The sequence below is a fragment of the Oncorhynchus masou genome, chromosome 18, assembly GCF_036934945.1.
Source record: "Oncorhynchus masou masou isolate Uvic2021 chromosome 18, UVic_Omas_1.1, whole genome shotgun sequence".
Lineage (NCBI taxonomy): Eukaryota > Metazoa > Chordata > Actinopteri > Salmoniformes > Salmonidae > Oncorhynchus > Oncorhynchus masou.
Window position 1 is genome coordinate 56,528,147 of NC_088229.1, and position 20,759 is coordinate 56,548,905.

General features: G+C 42.8%; 1 protein-coding gene across 1 annotated transcript; it reads right to left on the reverse strand.

The window, feature by feature from the left end:
* Positions 1-14,726: 14,726 nt before the first annotated feature.
* nog2 (noggin 2) lies at positions 14,727-18,829 on the reverse strand. Its single transcript, XM_064923816.1, has one exon. The coding sequence runs from the start codon at positions 17,495-17,497 to the stop codon at positions 16,862-16,864; it is 636 nt and encodes a 211-aa protein (XP_064779888.1). The 5' UTR covers positions 17,498-18,829; the 3' UTR covers positions 14,727-16,861.
* Positions 18,830-20,759: the final 1,930 nt, after the last annotated feature.

The following is a 20,759-nucleotide window of genomic DNA, read 5'->3' on the forward strand; positions in this document are numbered from 1 at the left end:
CATGTGACTGTGCCTATGTCTGTGTTGCTTCACAGTCTCCACTGTTCCATAAGGTGTATTTTTATCTGTTTTTTAAATCAAATTTTACTGCTTGCAGGAGTTACTTGATGTGGAATAGAGTTCCATGTAGTCATGGCTCTATATAGTGTTGTGCGCCTCCCATGGTCTGTTCTAGATTTGGGGACTGTGAAGAAACCTCTGGTTGCATGTCTTGTGGTGTATGCATGGATGGCCGAGCTGTGTGCCAGTAGTCAAACAGACCGCTCGGTGTATTCAACATGTCAATACCTCTCACAAATACAAGTAGTGATGAAGTCACTCTCTCCTCCACTTTGAGCCAGGAGAGATTGAAATGAATATTATTAATGTTAGCTCTCTGTGTACATCCAAGGGCCAGCCGTACTGCCCTGTTCTGAGCCAATTCCAAAGTCCCTTTTTGTGGCACCTGACCGCACGACTGAACAGGTTTTGAACAGGTTGGACAAAACTAGGGCCTGTAGGACCTGCCGTGTTTATAGTACTGTTAAGAATGCAGACCAGTGCTTTATTATGGACAGACTTCTCCCCATCCTAGCTACTGTTGTATCAATATGTTTGACCATGACAGTTTACAATCCAGGGTTAATCCAAGCAGTTTAGTCTTATCAACTTGCTCAATTACCACATTATTCATTACAATATTTTTTGAGATTTTGAGTTTAGTGAATGATTTGTCCCGAATACAATGCTTTGATGTTTTTGAAATTCTGAAACTAACTTCACTAGTCATTTATGTTGCTGTGGCAGGTGATGTGTATAGTGTTGAGTCATCCGCATACATAGACACACTGGCTTTACCCATTAGTTAAGATTGAAAAAGTAAGGGGCCAGGTCAGTTGTCCTGGGGATTTCCTGATTCTACCTGGATTTTGTTGGAGAGGAATCTATTGAAGAAAACCCTCTGTGTTCTGTTAGACAGAACTCTTTATCCACAATATAGCAGGGGGTGTAAAGCCATAACACACATTTTTCCAGCAACACACAATAATCAATAAAGTCAAAAGCCGCACTGACGTCTAACAAAACAGCCCCCACAATCTTTTTTATCATCAATTACTCTCAGCCAATCATCAGTCATTTCTGTCAATTTGTTTACTGTAAAATAGCATTGTATGTGGTTAAACACAATTTGTTCCAAAAGTTTACGAAGGGTTGGTAACAGGCTGATTAGTCAGCTATTTGAGCCAGTAAAGGGAGCTTTACTATCCTTAGGTGGGGGAATAACTTTTGCTTCCCTCCAGCTTATCATGAGGTATTCTCCCTCAGGCGAGCAATATCTCGAGACTGCTTTAATATTAGACATCGCACATCCTAGTGGCCGAAGACTTTAATGCAGGCAAACTTAAATCAATTTGACCTAACTTCTACAAGCATGTCACATATGTATCCAGAGGAAAATAAACTCGACACACAGAGACACGTACAAAGTTCTCCCTCAACCTCCATTTGGCACATCTGACCATAATTATATCCTCCTGATTCCTGCTTACAAGCAAAAACTACAGCAGGGAGTACCAGTGACTCACTCACTACAGAAGTGGTTACATGACGTGGATGCTACACTACAGGACTGTTTTGCTAGCACAGACTGGAATATGCTCCGGGATTCATCCAATGGCATTGAAGAGTATATCACCACAGTCACCAGCTTCATCAATAAGTGCATCAACGACGTCGTCCCCGCAGTGACCGTACGTACATTTCCCAACCAGAAGCCATGGATCACAGGCAACAACCGCACCAAGCTAAAGGCTAGAGCGTCACCACATATCCAGGTGTTAGAATGGCCAAGTCAAAGTCCAGACCTGAATCCAATCGAGAATCTGTGGAAAGAACTGAAAACTGCTGTTCACAAATGCTCTCCATCCAACCTCACTGAGCTCGAGCTGTTTTGCAAGGAGGAATGGGAAAAAATTTCAGTCTCTCGATGTGCAAAACTGATAGAGACATACCCCAAGCGACTTACAGCTGTAATCGCAGCAAAAGGTGGCGCTACAAAGTATTAACTTAAGGGGGCTGAATAATTTTGCACGCCCAATTTTTCAGTTTTTGATTTGTTAAAAAAGTTTGAAATATCCAATAAATGTCGTTCCACTTCATGATTGTGTCCCACTTGTTGTTGATTCTTCACAAAAAAATACAGTTTTATATCTTTATGTTTGAAGCCTGAAATGTGGCAAAAGGTCGCAAAGTTCAAGGGGGGCGAATACTTTTGCAAGGCACTGTGTACCTCTCTATTGATATCACATACATTATCAAGCATTTCACACATGTTATCCAGGTACTGACTGTTAGCACATGGTTGCTATAGCAGCTTCCCACCAGAATGGGCTTTAGGTGAGGCAGATGAACCTGTAGCCATATTACTTTAGTATTTAACATAAGATCCTCCATAAGCTTTACAGGAATGTGGTTCTGAATATAAACAGCCACACCTCCACCTTTGGCATTTCTGTATTTTCTGTAGATCTTATAACTATGTATTGCTACCACTGTATCATCAAAGGTATCATCTAAGTGAGTTTCAGAGGTTGTCAGAATATGAATGTCATCTGTTACTAGCAAATCATTTATTTCATGAACCTTGTTTCTTAAGCTACATGTGTTAACGTGGGCTATTTTTAACACTTTTCTGGGAAGCTTGATTGTTTTCTTGCTTTACTGGGAAGCTTTGCAGTATAACTCATATGATTACTGCATACAATAGCTGTAGGGTCAGCAGAGGCATTCAGGGCAGTAAAGAGGGACATAAATTAGGTTACTTACATTGTGTCATCCAACTCCCCTGGGATAATGTACATTTGCTGAAGCATTATGGCAACTCAGCAACACAGTGGTAGGGATTAAATGAGCTGGTCTTGGGTCATTGATAAGTTGTTTTCTCAATGCAGCCTTATAATGCTATAAAAGGATCCAGGAACTCAAATGATTTGGGTCAATCCCATCCTCCTTATAATACAAGCTTTGTATCCAGAAGGTATCGAAATTGTCCATAAATGTTACACCCACAGAGCTGCAATAGTCTCGTAGCCAGTTATGGAGGGATAAAAGTCTGCTGAACCGTTCAATGCCACAATTTAGGGAGGGGAAGATATTATGGGGTGTTTGCTGGTGTCAAGTAGTGACCAAATCAGTTCTTTAAAATCCGCCTTCAGCTGTTTTGAGCTGCGCTTCATAATGTCATTCAACCCCACATGAACCTTGACAGTATCAGCCCCCAGTGACTGACACACAGCCTCGGGAAGCAACCTGGTGATATCCTGAACTTCTGCCTCAGGAAAACACAAAGTCTTTGCCCCAGGTACAGATATATGCCTCACCATTGAACTCCCTATCACAATAGTCGGAATGATCCGGCCTCTGCCGTGTCTCGAAGCTGATTGCGAGTCCAGAGCCACAGAACTCACCTGAGAAGAAGGCTGCTAAGACGTCAGATGCGAGCAGGCCACAACAGCCAAATGGACAGAGCTCTGATCCAGAGAGCATGGCCCAGTGGAGGGGAGCCGCGGTGGTACTGTGCCCAGGCAGTTGATTGAATAGGACAGGGAGAGGTAGCTGGAGGGACATCCACAGCCATGGAGGGAACACCCAAGTCCCCAGCAGAAGACGGGGAGGCAGGGTAGCCTAGTGGTTAGAGCGTTGGACTAGTAACCAGAAGGTTGCAAGTTCAAGCCCCTCAAGCTGATAATATACAAGTCTGTCGTTCTGCCCCTGAACAGGCAGTTAACCCACTGTTCCTAGGCCGTCATTGAAAATAAGAATTTGTTCTTAACTGACTTGCCTCGTTAAATAAATCAAATAAAAAAGTAATTTGAAAGTGTTATGTCTGGATGCGGGAGAAGAAGGCAGGCGCACTGAGAACGATTCTTCTCCTTCTTTCTGGTGCCGACGCACATCGATTTATGCTCATCTGGAGTTGAACAATGAGCAGCCATTTTCTGGTTGAAGCTAGTAGAGGGGTGCAGTGGTGGAAATTGATCATATTCCAGGTAGGTCCCATTATGATCGTCTTGAATGTTTTGATAGGAAGCATTTAAAGATGTCAATAGTCTCATGGGATCCTTATTCAGTTCAAGGCGCTTGGTCAAATTTTTTATTTCGTCATGGAGGATAATAATCCTTTCTTTAGCTACATCAAGTTCAATACATTTTTCACAAATGGAGGTATCAATCGCACCTTTCCCCATGACAACTACGAGCATGTCACAGATTATACACTTAATAGCATGTGAGTCCCCAGCAGATTCAAAGGAGTTTTCACTTCTGAACGCTGACTGTCCCAGGGAACAAACATTTCCTAGACTGTCATGCCCTGACCATAGAGAGCCCTTGTTTCTTGTTTCTCTATGGTGTAATAGGTCAGGGCGGGACTAGCGGGTATTCTAGTTTAATATTTCTATGTTGTGTTCTAGTTTATTTTTCTATGTTGGTGTTTTGTATGAATCCCAATTAGAGGCAGCTGGTAATCGTTTGGGGATCATATTTAACTTCACTATGGTAGGGGGCAGCATTCGGAATTTTGGATGAAAAGCTTGCCCAAATTAAACTGCCTGCTACTCAGGCCCAGAAGATAGGATATGCATATAATTAGTAGATCTGGATAGAAAACACTCTAAAGTTTCGAAAACTGTTAAAATGATGTCTGTGAGTATAACAGAACTGATATGGCAGGTGAAAACCAGAGGAAAATCCAACCAGGAAGTACTATTATTTTGAAAGGCTGTTTTTCCATTGAAAGTCTATCCACCATACAAAGACTTAGGACCCAGTTCACGGTCTCTATGTCTTCCTCTACAACTGGCCAGTCTTTAGGCATTGTTTCAGGCTTTTACTCTGAAAAATGAGGGAGATAAAGCACTTTCAATCAGTGGCCAGTGAAAATTTCCATTCATCAGCCATGCGCATGATCGGGAACACGCCTTTCTTGTTTCTCCTTTCCCATTGACAAAGCTTTTGTCCAGTTGAAATATTATTGATTATTTATGACAAAACCAACCGGAGGTTTGATTTTAAACATCGTTTGGCATGTTTCTACTAACTTTTATTGTACTTTAAAAAAACTTTTCGTCTGGACTTAAGCATTCCTTAAGCATTCGGATTACTGGACAACACGCGCAAACAAAAAGGAGGTATTTGGTCATAAAAGGGACATTATCGAACAAAACAAACATTTATTGTCTAACATGGAGACCTGGGGGTGCCACCAGATGAAGATCATCAAAGGAAAGTGATTCAATTTAACGCTATTTCTGTCTTTTGTGACACTCTCCTTGGCTGGAAAATGGCTGTATGTGTTTCTGTGGCTATGTGCAGACCGAAACATAATCGCAAGGTGTGCTTTCTCTGTAAAGCCTTTTTTTTTTAATCTGACACGGTGGTTGCATTAAGGAGAAGTTTATCTTTATTCGTATGTTTAACACTTGTATTGTTTATCAATATTTATGATGAGTATTTCTGTAATTTGATGTGGCTCTCTGCACTTTCACCGGATATTTGTTTGAGACAATGCATTTCTGACCATAACGCGCCAATGTAAACAGATTTTTGGATATAAATATGAATTTTATCGAACAAAACATACATGTATTGTGTAACAACAAGTCCTATGAGTGCCATCTGATGATGATCATCAAAGGTTAGTGATTAATTTTATCTCCATTTCTGCTTTTTGTGACTAATCTCTCTGGCTGGAAAAATGGCTGTATGGTTTTCTGTGACCAGGTGTTGACCTAACATAATCGCATGCTGTGCTTTCGCAGTAAAGCCTTTTTGAAATCAGACACTGTGGTTGGATATACAAGAATTTTATCTTTAAAATGGTGGATAATACTTGTATGTTTGAGGATTTCTGTTGTTTTGAATTTGGCGCCCTGCAATTTCACTGGCTGTTGTCGAAGTGGGGCACTAATTTGTGCCTGTGCACCACGTTTCGTTGTTCGTGTATTGATTCATTGTTTTTGCTTTAAGTTTCACTTTTGAAATAAATATGTGGAACTCAACCTCTGCTGCGCCTTGGTCCCGTTCTTACGACAACCGTGACAGAATATCCCACCAACCAAGGACCAAGCAGCGTGCAACGATGAGGAAAATAAGTTGGACCTGGGAAGGAATCATGGAAGAACAGGAGACCGTTCCTTGGCAGGAGTCACAGAGGACCGCGGCCACAGAAACCCCAATAAAACATTTTTTTGGGGGGGGCACAAGGAGCTGGTGGCTGAGCAGAGGGAAGAGCCAGAGAACATCTGGGAGGAGATGGTTGGTCGACCCAAGGAGACTACCTGAGCCCGCCTGGGAGTCGATGGAACAGTGTGAGGAGGGAATTCGGAGAATGGAGTTGGCTAAGAGTATATGGCAACGCAGGCATTTGGAGGAGCATGTCATAGTCTGGTGAAACCTGGGCCGGCTTCACGCATCTGGCCTCCAGTGCGCCTCCCCAGTCCAGTACATCCTGTGTCTCCTTCTCGCACACTCCCTGAAGTGCGTGTCCCCAGCCTGGTGCCTGGTGCGTCCTGTGCCTGCTCCCCGCACTTGACCTGAAGTGTGTGTCACCAGTCCGGTACCACCTGTGCCGGCTCAACGCACTAGGCCTCCAGTGCACATTCACAGTCCAGAGCTTCCGGCAACGGTTCATAGTCCAGAGCTTCTGGCGACGGTCCCCAGTCCAGAGCGTCCGGCGACGGTCCCCAGTCCAGAGCTTCCGGCGACGGTTCACAGTCCAGAGCTTCCGGCGATGGTCCACAGTCTTTAACCTCCTGCGACGGTCCGCAGTCCGGAACCTCCTGCGACGGTCCACAGTCCGGAACCTCCTGCGACGGTCCACAGTATGGAACCTCCTGAGACAGTCCAACGTTTCGTTGTTCGTTTATTGATTCTTTGTTTTTGCTTTAAGTTTCACTTTTGAAATAAATATGTGGAACTCAACCTCAGCTGCACCTTGGTCCCATTCCTACGACAACCGTGACAGTGTCGCCCCCTGATCTGTTTCACCTGTCTTGTGCTTGGATCCACCCCAACCAGGTGTCTCTCATTTGTCCCCATTATCTATTGTGTATTTATACCTGCGATTTCTGTTTGTCTGTTGCCAGTTAATCTTGTCCCGTAAAGTCCTACCAGCGTGTTCCCGTGTTTCCTGTGCTCTCTCAGCTCTAACCTTTCTGCCTGTCCTGACCCTGATCCTGCCTGCCGTGCTGTACCTGCATGACTCTGATTTTGGATTTACGACCCTTTGCCTGCCTTGACCTACCGATTGCCTGCGTCCTGTACAGTAGCTGCCTGACTCTGATTTGGATTACAACTCATTGCCTGCCTTGACTTGCCTTTTTGCCTGCCCTTTGTTCTGTAATAAACTCTGAGACTTATACAATCCGCCTCCTGTGTCTGCATCTGGGTCTTAGCCTGAGCCGTGATAACCGGATACCAATTGGAGGTATACAGTGACAATGTGAAAGTAAAGAGAGGGCAACTTGCTAGATAAACTGTATAGACAATACAAGAATGTGTGCGCACACACACACACACACACACACACACAAATGATATGACAACACATTTTAACCCTGTATGTGAATACCATCATTTGATGGGTGGGGTCTCAAAGGAACTGCATATGATGGCTGACAGACAGTAACTAGGTTTCCATCCGATTTTCATGTGAATGTTCTAAACTCTGCATGAAGAAATGATGTGCATTTTCCCAATGGTGGTGTGTTTAGACCAAAGAAACTTGTTGCAGATAAAAATGAGTGCGTAATGACGTAGTGCACACAAAATCATTTTTTTTTGCTTAAGTGTATATGTCCCGAATGAAAAATCGAAAGTTCAATATGTTTCCATCACATTTTCAACTCTACCAATAGTATTGTCACAAAGACTGTTGCTTTAAATAGCAAATGTGTCTACTACGGTCATGGCAATTGCACTGTAGCCAACAGTTCACAGATACAGCTCGCAGATATTAAACCTTCATTTTACTAGGCAAAAAATTGAACTAGTCTAAAAATTTTAGTATTTAACTTAACTAAAAACAAATTATTATTTACAATGATGGTCTACCAAGATGCAAAGGCCCCCTGCGGGGACGAGGGCTGGGATTAAAAATAAAAATGTAGGACAAAACACATCGCCATAGGAGAGACACCACATTACAACACCACATAAAGAGAGGTAGAGACCACAATACATCACCCGAAGTAGTGTCAGTAAGAGTTTCCTTGATTGAATTTTGGAATGTAGAGATTTGAGGGTTTTTTGCAGCTCGTTCCAGTCGCTAGCTACCGCGAACTGAAAAGAGGAGCAACCGAGTGATGTGTGTACTTTGAGGACCTTTAACAGAATGTGACTGGCAGAATGGGTGTTGTATGGGAAGGATGAGGGTTTCAGAATGTATATCAGATAGGGGGAACTGAGGCCTAAGCGGGTTTTATAATTAAGCATCAACCAGTGGGTCTTGCATACAGAAATGGACAGTTTACAGAGGAGAATATCGAGAGCAGTGATGTGTCCTATAACAAGAATTGGTGGCAAATCTGATGACCGAATGGTAAAGAACATCTAGCCGCTCGAGAGTACCTTTACCTGCCAATCTATAAATTACTTATTCGTAACCTAGCATGGGTAAGATGGTCATCGGAATTAGGGTTAGTTTGGCAGCAGGGGTGAAAGAGGAGCAATTACGATAGAGGAGACCCAGTCTAGATTTAACCTTAGCTTGCAGCTTGGATATGTGCTGAGAGAAAGACAGTGCATTGTCTAGCCATACTCCCAAGTACTTGTATGAGGTGACTACCTCAAGCTCTAAAACCTGGAGGGAGTAATCACACTGGTGGGGGTGGGGGGCACATTCTTCTTACCAAACCACATTACCTTTTGTTTTGGAGGTGATCAGATCAAGGTTAAGGGCAAAGAAAGCTTGTTGGACAATAAGAAAGCTTTGTTGTAGAGCGTTTTAACACAAAATCTCAGAGGGGCCAGCTGAATATAAGACTGTGTTGTCCAAACACTCTGAGCTGCTGCTTTCAAGGAGTAGGACACTAATCCGAACACTTATAATGAATCCCGCTATGCCCTCAAAGAGTCAATACAGGACTAAGATTGAATCCTACTACACCGGCTCTGATGCTCGTCGGATGTGGCAGGGCATACAAACTATTACAGACTACAAAGGAAAGCCCAGCCAGGGGCTGCCCAGTGACGCGAGCCTACCAGATGAGCTAAATGCCTTTTATGCTCGTTTCGAGGCCATCAACACTGAAGCACGCATGAGAGCACCAGCTGTTCTGGACGACTGTGTGATCACGCTCTCCATAGCCGATGTGAGGAAGATAACATTCATAAGGCCAAGTGTCTTCATCTGACATCTTCAACCACTCACTGACGGAGTCTGTGATACCTACATGTTTCAAGCAGACCACCATATTCCCTGTGCTCAAGAAAGCGAAGGTAATCTGCCTAAATGACTACCGCCCGTAGCACTCACGTCAGTAGCAGTGAAGTGCTTTGAAAGGCTGGTCATAGCTCACATCAACACCATCATCCCAGAAAACCTAGACCCACTCCAATTCGCATACCAGCCCAACAGATCCACAGATGACGAAATCTCAATCACACTACACACTACCCTTTCCCACCTGGACAACAGGAACACCTATGTGAGAATGCTGTTCATTGACTACAGCTCAGCATTCAACGCCATAGTGCCTTCCAAGCTCATCACTAAGCTAAGGACCCTGGGACTAAACACCTCCCTCTGTAATCTCTCCCTCAAAGTGAGCAAGACAAATGAGCAGATCGTGGACTACAGAAAAAGGAGGGCCGAACATACCCCCATTGACATCGATGGGGCTGTAGTGGAGGTCGATGGTTTCAAGTTCCTTGGTGTCCACATCACAAACAAACTGTCATGGTTGAAACACACCAAGACAGTTGTGAAGAGAGCACGACAACACCTTTTCCCCATCAGGAGATTGAAAAGATGTGGCATGGGTCCCCAGATCCTCAAAAAGTTATACAGCTGCATCCTGACAGGTTGCATCATCACCTGGTATGGCAACTGCTCGGCATCAGACTGTAAGGCGCTATAGAGGGTAGTGCGTACGGCCCAGTACATCACTAGGGTCAAGCTTCCTGCCATCCAGGACCGAAATACTAGGCGGAGTCAGAGGAAGACCCAAAAAATTGTAAAAGACTCCAGTCACCCAAGTCATATACTGCTCTCTCATGCTACTACACGGCAAGTGGTACCGGATTGTTTAGGTCTAAAAGGCTCCTTAACAGCTTCTACCCCCAAGCATATCAAATTTGATTTGTATCATCTCCATATAAATAGATGAAAGAGCGTCCTACTGACTGAGCTATGATGTTGATATAAATTGAGAAGAGTGGGGTGCCTAGGATCAAGCCTTGGGGTACTCCCTTGGTGACAGGCAGTGGCTGAGACAGCAGATTTTCTGACTTTATACACTGCACTCTTTGAGAGAGGTCGTTAGCAAACCAAGCTATCAGAGAGGTAGTTTGCAAACCAGGTCGTATGTAGGCTAGTCTACATGACGAGATTATAAAACCAAGAATATTTTTATTTATCAAACGGAAGTCAAGCATTGATCATCATGTTACCAGAATCAGACCCTCGATATTTATTGGTATTTACTTTCACCACCCTGTGAAGTTCATCATAAGTTATTTCATCTGAAGCCTAATAAACTGCATGGTTTCCAGTCATAGTGGGAGGACCACACACCATATCTTCACATGACTCTAAGTTTCCTTCGATATGATGGTTATTATATCAATATTTGCGCATAAAGTCGTTTCCACCACCATTTCTCGCATAATACATTTTACCAACACAAAAAGATCCCACCATGAACGAATGACCAAATTATCTGTCTGCATTTATAAAATTATACCAAAACCTCTTGTTGACATCACAGCTGTTGTGATTTTTTTTATATGGTATGACTTTAAATGTGGACGGAAACGTGGTTAGTGGCCCCATTTTGAGAATCATCCATAGACCACCCGGAAGTCAGTAAAATATCTGTAAAACCTGTACAACCAGGAATACACACAAACACAGACACAGACACACACACACACACACACACTGTGATACAACACACAATTCCTAACATGCACAATTAAAGCACACACATACACTGTACCTATAGCCGGATCACACCCTATGCACACATACAGTCCACACGCACACATCGTAAACTTAAACACACACATACATTACACTAACTAAAACACACATATTACACACATACCCCTGCCAGACAAGACACCACAGCCTGTGAGTCGCAGTCAGGGAGGAATTCCACTCGAACCCGCGGACGGCGGCGGCGGTGTGTTTGGTATCAGCTCTTGTGACAGCATCTCCTCCCCCCTTCCAATTATTTCCCCTCCATATTTCCTTCCCTCTTCTCTCCATCTAATACCCTGTCATCATCAACAACCTCAGGACTGCTGACTCACAAGCATCTACACCCATGGGTTTGGGGGTTACAGACCCTGTCTCTGTCTCGCTCCCTGTCTCCAGCCACAGCCACACTAGAGACCAGGCAGAGTGTGTGTCCCCATCACTGCGGACTGCAGCTATAACTCATCATGTTAATTGAGCTCATCCGATGATGAGCCTCATCATTTAGCTGTTCTTATAATTATCATAGTTGTCCACTTAACGATCCCTGGACCAAAATGATTAAATTGCCTGTATATGAATTCTAAGAGAGAGTGAGAGACTGGGAAATATTTTTCAGTCATAAGATTCTGGGCCCGTTTCACAAAGTGTCTCAGAGTAGCGCTGATGCACGATCAGTTTTGCCATTTCGATCATAATGAATATAGTTGTATGGATAGGAGTGACCTGATCCAAGATCGGCACTCTTACTCTGAGACGCTTTATGAATACGGGCACTGAATGTTTCCTGGACTAAAAACCTAGCCGATTTCCAACTGTTGGACTAAAAAGCATGCTCAATAGTGATACTTCATTGATAGTGTTTTATAGTCCATGGGAAATAGACACCAACATCTCATGCAGAATCCAATATAATGACGACTGTGCCATTGCCCCTACTGATCAATAGTGGTAAAAGGTTAATACTTAGCAAGGAACGTGTTTCATTCATGAACTTCCGTGGTGACTCAATCAACCAGACGAGCACTATAGCTCACCTCTAACAACCTACAGTGTAGTCACACCCTTTGACTTATTCCACATTTGTGATAAAAAGTGGGATTAAGATGTATTTTATTGTAATGTTTTGTCAACGATTTAGACTAAATACTCGTTCATGTCAAAATGGAAGAAAAATTCTAACATTTTGAAAAAAAAAGTGAAAATTTAAACACAGAGCGTGCATAACATTTTAAACACCTGCTCTTTCGATGACATAGACTGACCAGGTGAATCCAGGTGAAAGCTATGATCCCTTATTGATGTCACTTGTTAAATCCACTTCAATTAGTGTAGATGAAGGGGAGGAGACATGTTAAAGAGTGATTTTTAAGCCTTGAGACAATTGAGACATGGATTGTGCATGTATGCCATTCAGAGGGTGAATGGGCAAGACAAAAGATTTGTGCCTTTGAACATGGTATGGTAGTAGGTGCCAGGTACACCGATTTGTGTCAATAACGGCAATGATGCTGGGTTTTTCACGCTCAACAGTTTCCTGTGTGAATCAAGAATGGCCCACTACCCAAAGAAAATCCAGCCAACTTGACACAACTGTGGAAAGCATTGGAGTCAACATGGGCCAGCACACCTTGTGTGTGTGTGTGTGTGTGTGGGAGGGGGGGGGGAATCAAGTATATCTTGATTAGATAAGTATTCAAACCCCCTCAATACAATGTTAGAATCACCTTTGTCACCGATCACAGTGGTGAATCTTTCTTGGTAAGTCTAAGAGCTTTCCACACATGTGCAACATTTGCTCGTATTTTTTTTCAAAATTCTTCAAGCTCTGTCAATTTGGTTATTGATCATTGCTAGACATAGATTTTCAAGGAGATTTATGTCAAAACTGCAACTCGGCCACTCATTCACTGTCTTCTTGGTAGGCAACTCCAGTGTAGATTTGGCCTTGTGTTTTAGGTTATTGTCCTTCTGAAAGGTGAATTAATATCCCAGTGTCTAGTGGAAAGCAGACTGAACCAGGTTTTCCTCTAGGATTTTCCCTGTGCTGAACTCTATTACATTTATTTTTATCCTGAAAACTCCCCAGTCCTTAATGATTACAAGCATACCCATAACATGATGCAGCCTCCACTATGCTTGAAAATATGAAAAGTGGTAGTCTGTAATGTGTTGTATTGGATTTGCCCCAAACATAACACTTTGTATTCAGGACCATTTTTTTCAGTATTACTTTCGTGCCTTGTTGTAAACAGGATGCAGGTTTTGGAATATTGTTATTCTGTACAGGCTTTCTTCTTTTCACTCTGTCAATTAGGTTAATACTGCGGAGTAACTACAATGTTGTTGATCCATCCTCAGTTTTCTCCCATCACAGCCATTAAACTCCATAACTGTTTTATAGTCACCAATAGCCTCATGGTGAAATCTTTGAGCAGTTTCCTTCCTCTCCAGCAACTAAGTTAGGAAGGACGCTTGCATCTTTGTAGTGACTGGGTATATTGATACACCATCCAAAGTGTAATTAATAACTTCACCATTCTTTGCAAGGCATTGGAAAACCTCCCTGGTCTTTGTGGTTGAATCTGTGTTTGAAATTCACATGAGGTAGTCATTCAAAAATCACATTAAACACTATTATTTAACTTATGTGACTTGTTAAGCACATTTTTACTCCTGAACTTATTTAGGCTGGCCATATCAAAGTGGTTGAATACTTCTTGACTCAAGATATTTCAGCTCTTTATTTTGTATTAATTTCTATCCATTTTGAAAAACATTATTCCACTTTGACATTAAGGGGTATTGTGTGTAGGCCAGTGACAAACAAATTGAAAATTCAATCCATTTTGAATTTGGGTTGTAAGACAACAATGTGGGAAAAGTAAAGGCGTGTGAATACTTTCTGACGCCACTGTATGCCTAAATGGTATCAAAACACTGGCCTAGCTACAGTATGCCCCTAAAACAGGTGTAACATGTTCATTCATAATCCGTTTGCAGATGCAAAAATAGTGAATGACTCAAACGACACCTTCAGCCCTACTCCATTGACATGTCACAGTGCACATGATAAGGCATACTTGAAATGTTGTTCGGGACTCCTTTCACTTTCATGCATCATCACTCTAATGTGTCAATCACGTCTTGGACGTCTGTTTCCTCCCGTCAGCCATTAGGATTTAAACTGAACTTTAGCTAAGATGTTTAGGTCTATTTATAGAGTGTTATGTTCAATAACATACTTCATGGGTAGCCTTTAGTTCATTTAGATACTGTATGTGGTTGTTGAACCTAGACTAAGCCGATACAACCGCTCTATATACAGCAAGATGCATTGTGAACTCATATGCTAAGTGCATTACCTGTTTTGGTGATGTAGTTTAGGCTAGGGCCAATGTAAGGTGCCCATATAGAACCCCTTTGTTGTTCGTGGTTGGCTACCACGTTTGTTCCACAAACAAGAATCGTGCCTTCTGTTGTTGCAATGCGTTCCATTGCGACAACTTCATAGGGAAACAGGGAGAGACAATGTGCTGTATCCCTTGGTTAAAGCTTTAATATGACACTCAGATCCAACTGTTCATGCCTGTTGGAATTATAATGACTGAATAGCAAGATTTCAGACATCAAATGGTTAACACAAAATCCGTGCGTAATATGTGTTTTAAAATGAACTATAACATACGAGCATAATTTGTGTTTTTCATATGATCTCCAAGTTTTTTTGTATATAATTTGTCTTCGGTGGCTTAAATTTCTATAAGATTCACACCTTACAATCGTGGAGGAATATACATTCTAGAGATCAATGATATGAAATAGCAAGGAAACTATATGGCACAGAAAAATCCAAACGAACAACGTCAGATTGCCTGACAGGGCTGTTCTAAAAGGTGTGCACCTAGCTCGTGGGAGCCATGGTGGCGTATAGCCTTTCACACGCTTCTAAAATACACTCTGGGCAGAGCCTGAAAGGGTTACTGTTTCCCAAAGTGCTTCATTCTGCGCAGTCGAGAGGGGGCGGCTGAGTGGCGCCGCCGAGTCAGAGACGCAGTTTCTAAAACCCTGAGACATCAAGAAAGAAGCTGACAGTAAGGAAAGCAGCCCCCCTCCTCCGCTGGCATATTGCCGCTCTCCTCTCCTTACAAAATCCCTTCAGTATATCTGTCACAATAACCGCGCGGCAAGTGTCAAATCCAACTCAGCCCGCAGACACAAATCACTTTAACGCGCACAAGATGGTGTGTTGGGGTAAATAATAGAGCTCCAGTTTAAGAACATTTTATAATGTTCCAAACATTGGTTAATGGCGACTGTTTAAGTTGTTGATTGTATTTAAATAATAATATAAACACCATAAAACCCCTGGAGTAGGCTAAATGATTCGTTGCTTTGTTTTGATTTCATGGAGTAATTGACCATATCTCTTTAATTTGCAGGCAGTTCAGACATTCTCCAATTAATAGTCTGGTAACGTCAAAAACAGTTGACCATTGTTTTATGGTCTTTGTGTTTTTTTTCGTATGCTGTCATAGGGCTTGAAAAGGCGCCTGCCTGCTCTACCCCAGTAGGTATTTGTGCAGTAGTGCTTCCAGTGAATGAATAGCACAGACCCAGACGACACTGGCTTGCGTGTAACCCGCCATGTCATCATCGGACACTGTTTCAAATGTCTTAATCATATGTTACTGTTGTGTTAAGACCTTGGATGCGAGAAATGAGCGTTTGCGTAAGAGATAGGATGAATACGCATGGCCTCTCCTCTCCGCTGGCTCAAACAATGAATGCCAATTCTGTCGAGAAGTTTTAAGTATGTGTTGCGCATTACACAACATAGTAAATCACCCGTTTCTAAAATCACAGTGACAGCGTGGAGCGTCAGTAACGTCCCCCACATCCCGATTCATTTCAGCTCGGACTTACTGTGCATTTAGCAACTCCATTCCACTCCACGACCATACACGCCCCCCTTGGACAGGCGCACACTTTATAAGCAACTTGCTTGACACTAATACATGTTGAAGAGATAGACTTTATTGCTAAAACGTGTAACCATAACATTTACACTGATATGTTTACTTTTTATTTTATTTTTTAGAAATATTCAAGTAGACATCTCCCATAATTTCTGGTATACTCTGCTATTTTCTTTCCTTATGTTCTATTACTCACAATCGTTAAAATAATAAATAAAACATACAGATTTGTTTATTTCTACAAAATACTATGTATTCCAACAGCTGAGTTCACGCCTTATATATATCTTTATCCTCAACTTTCAATTGAATTATTATTGATATTAATATCATACAAAAACTCTAGGCAGCATTGCAGTGAATTAACAGTCAGCATCAATGTTCAGTTGAAAAAAGTGAACTTCTTGGAGAAGTTGTATATGCAATTCCGTCTTAAATGTTTCATAAAAAATAAAAGCTCTTCTTTCTGAAGTGCTTGTGTTCCCCCAAAAAACACGTTTCAGGGATGAAATAAAATATGGTCCTGTTCATTAAAAAAAAATAGCTGCATTTTTCTTAAATATGTACAATGTTGGCATTTCAATTAAAATGCTATATAAAAAAATAGATTCGCTATGGTGCCCACCTCTGTCCAGAGTTTACAGTGCAATAGAAACCGTATATTTCCAGTCCACTTCCCCGACCCTACTACTTCCATTGAAACTCAGCAAGAGCACTTGCACTCCGAGATGATTGGGTATTGCACCGGTATCCACGTACAATATTTCTGTCTTAAAAACCCTTGACAATACCACCGGAGGAAAGTCTTGGTGATTGACTTGACAGGTTTGCAAAACATCCCCTCGGGGAAGGAACAAGAGCGCTCATTGAAGCAGTTTCCCTCCTTGATGTAGCGTGGCCAGAACCTCAAGCCCAAATCTTTCCAGGTATACACCACCGGACAGTGCGTATACGTCCACAGCCACTGCAGAAATTTCCTGCGGGCTTTCTTGCCCACTTTTACCCGCTTCCCGTAGGGGGTCTCTGAGAGATCCAGCTTTTTAACCTCGTTGGGCATGGGTCCTTGAAGTTTCATCTGGGTTTCTTGCACGGAGAGGTTCACCAGCATGGGCGAGCTGATTGACATGAAATTGGGATCAAAGTTGCTGCCGAGCTTTTTCCGCAGAGTCCTCTCGGCCAAGTCCTGTTCCCGGGGGTCGTATTCCGGGTCTGGGTCCTCCTTGAGGTCTGGCACCGGAAGGTGCTCGCTGGGCGAGGGGCGCAGGCGTAGATAATGTTGAGAAACTCCAAGGTGAATGGACACAAGTACATAAACGAGTAGCGTCTGTGAGAAGCCCATATTTAACTTTGCGTAATGGCTCCCAGGGTGTATTAAATATTGAGTTATTTTCACCGCTACTGTGCACTTTGAAATGAGTAGCCCGGGGGCTTCATAAATAGTCGAAGTGGAGGCACGAGCAAGACGATCCTTTTTAATAGACCACGTCGGGTTTGAATGACATGGAGTGGAGTTTCTTTTTAGGGAACCTTAGCAATCTGCTGATGCAATCTTGTAGAACGCGGAGTGGCTCTTCTCAACAACAAAAAAAGAAGAAAAAAAAGAACAAAGTTTAGGCTTAACCAAAAGGGCACAAAACAAAATGGAAAAACTCTATTCACCCACTCTCCCGTTTCACTCTTTTTCTCAAATTCACTTTGGGGTTTTTGTTGTTGTCATGGTTACGCCAGGGACACTCAAAGCCACGACAAATTGTCTAGACTGGATGACAGCGGCTGAGGCGAGAGTTGCGTGGAATAAAGTGTTTCTAAAGATCCGCGTTCTCCTCAGAGACAAAATAGATCCAGAACGCCCAGAGAGAGAAGGGCGCACAAAAGAGTACTTCACCAAGTTTTAAATGTCATGGGCCCGGCAACTAGGGCTGTCTTGGTCAATGTTATTTTTACAGACGACTTTTATAAACGTGGCTTCTTTCAACTTGCCCTGGCACGCTCAGGTTTGAGAGAGTCCAAACGCGAGTTTAGAATCCATGGGATGAGAGGTGTCGTGTGACTTTATTCAGTCCCCGTACAATATTCCAACGTTCTGTTGGGACCTCACTGAAATTGTCCACGTGTAGTCTGATGTCCTCTCTTTGGCAAAACGCACCACTGTAGTTTCTCTCCCACACCTATGCAAGCAGAACCATTTCCCGGTCCTGATGAAAAGGTCTATCCAAACCAAAATGTAGCTTTACCCCTACAAATACTCCTCCAGGACGCACAGTGGTTTTGCGCACAACAATTTAAAACGAAAACAACTTCACAACTTAATATAAACTTTCACGAATAAAATGCATATCAAACGCAAAAGCTAACAAGCCAGTTTAAGTTCAGTTCAGTTTGATTTCCCTTTTCACCTCAATGACATTGATGATTTCGCTATTGATATCAAAAAGAGCTACAAATCCCACCGCGGTTGCAATGGTCGAATCAGCCCAAGTTCTGCAGTCTTTTGCCCGGTCAGTGTTTGCAGTTATTCCTGGGGGAGAATCTTTACTCCTTTGATAGCTGCTACAGTAGCGCCTACTTACTTGCTCCTACTTTAGGAGGTCTGAGACTTGGCGCTGAGCGTCTCTTTGCTTAGACACACTGTGTATGAGTGTGTCTGTTGCGAGCGGTGCTCAAACCCAAGTTAAATATCCCCCTCCGACGGTACAAAGTGTCAGCGGGTCCTGCCCACCACTGCCACTTTCACTATGATTGACAGCACCCCTCGCCCCCCTCCCCTCACAGAATGTGGAAAATATCGGCCACAATCACACTATCCACATGGTCCTAAAGAAACCGATTTGTCACTGACAGAGACATTATATCCTAAACTGTGATGTAGCCACATCTTTTGCTTTCTCCCCAAAATAAAATAGTCATAATATAGCACTATAGATACAGTAGCAATGCTCTCATTACATTGCAATCTGCCTGTCTCTCCTCATATTTCGTTACTTGAGCGCAATTATTATCTTACTGCAACGCGCTCGAGGTAACAATACGCTGTCAATATTTAATTGAGGTAGCTAGTTTTCCAGTTTATAACATTCCCATGAGAATGGTGGGAAACGTTTAGTAGCGTGTCGGAGGGGTTGTAACGGAAAACGAGCATCACATTCCACCTTTGTTCACGAGGACCTCTGTCCGCACACAGGAATTCGCTGTTTGAACTTTGGGGTCACAAAATAAGCGCGCAATTAAAGCTATAAATGGTCATGGATAGCCTTACTAAACGTTACCTTTCCCATGCTGACTAACCGCACTGATGAGAGGATCATGTTTGAGCCCCAAAGGTTGTTTTCAGTTGAATATATGGAGCTATCAATAATGCAAGTGATATGGAGGAAATTATTTAATGGGTAGGCCTAATTATGCATAATCAGGCTTCTATAAACGAATGCTGATGCAACTGACAGTAACTTACTATCAACACAGTCTCTTGTCATTAACAGCCAATTAGAAGTTTTTAGACACATTTTATGCTTGGTCAATCAAATGTTCCATATTTTGGAGTAGTGTTCAGTACTTGACCTCTTTGACGCATATAGTCGTAATACATACTTTTGGTTGAGGCTATTTGATCAATTTAGTAGTTGTCGAATCTATTACAATTTCCATAATTTGACTGTTGTAACTATGCTCTGTACACAGTACGGTGTAAGAGACGGACTGATGTGTGTGGTTGTGATAGGGTACTTGCTCTTATAGTGGTCACTAGGGGGCGTTGATCCAGCGTGCAGGAATCCCAGGATAGTTTGCCTCATCATTCTTATCAATGGGGAGAGAGTGTGCGTTCATGTTCACTCCATTACAACGTGACAACAAGTCCTAACTTACCGTCTCCGTATCACCTTCTCCATTTATAGACAATTGGTTAGAGAATTTGATTTATAGGATACTTTGATTCACGTTTTTTTTGCCAATTAACCCAAATGATCTTATCAATGATACTGTGTGTGTGTGACAGAGAGAGAGTGCGTGTGGATGTGTGGATGTCTGTGTGGGAGTGTGTGGGAGTGAGCGTATGTGGATGTGTGGATGTCTGTGTGGGAGTGTGTGGGAGTGAGCATATGTGGATGTGTGGATGTCTGTGTGGGAGTGTGTGGGAGTGAGCGTATGTGGATGTGTGGATGTCTGTGTGGGAGTGTGCGGGAGTGAGCGTATGTGGATGTGTGGATGTCTGTGTGGGAGTGAGTGTATGTGGATGTGTGGATGTCTGTGTGGGAGTGTGTGGGAGTGAGCGTATGTGGATGTGTGGATGTCTGTGTGGGAGTGTGTGGGAGTGAGCGTATGTGGATGTGTGGATGTCTGTGTGGGAGTGTGCGGGAGTGAGCGTATGTGGATGTGTGGATGTCTGTGTGGGAGTGTGCGGGAGTGAGCGTCTGTTTGCTAAATCGGTAGGACTCTTCATGTGCACCACAAAACCACCAAGAAATGAAGAGCGACACCACGGCTGTGTCTTAGGGCTTTTATGTATATCTCCAATTATATCATGGAAAGACAGAAGCACATCAGTCTTCAACGCACCATCTTTCATGGACACTATCACATTTGTTCATACAGCCGTTATGTAT

Bases quoted from the DNA above. Each gene is read 5' to 3' on its own strand.
- nog2 (XM_064923816.1), bottom strand. From the start codon at position 17,497: ATGGGCTTCTCACAGACGCTACTCGTTTATGTACTTGTGTCCATTCAC.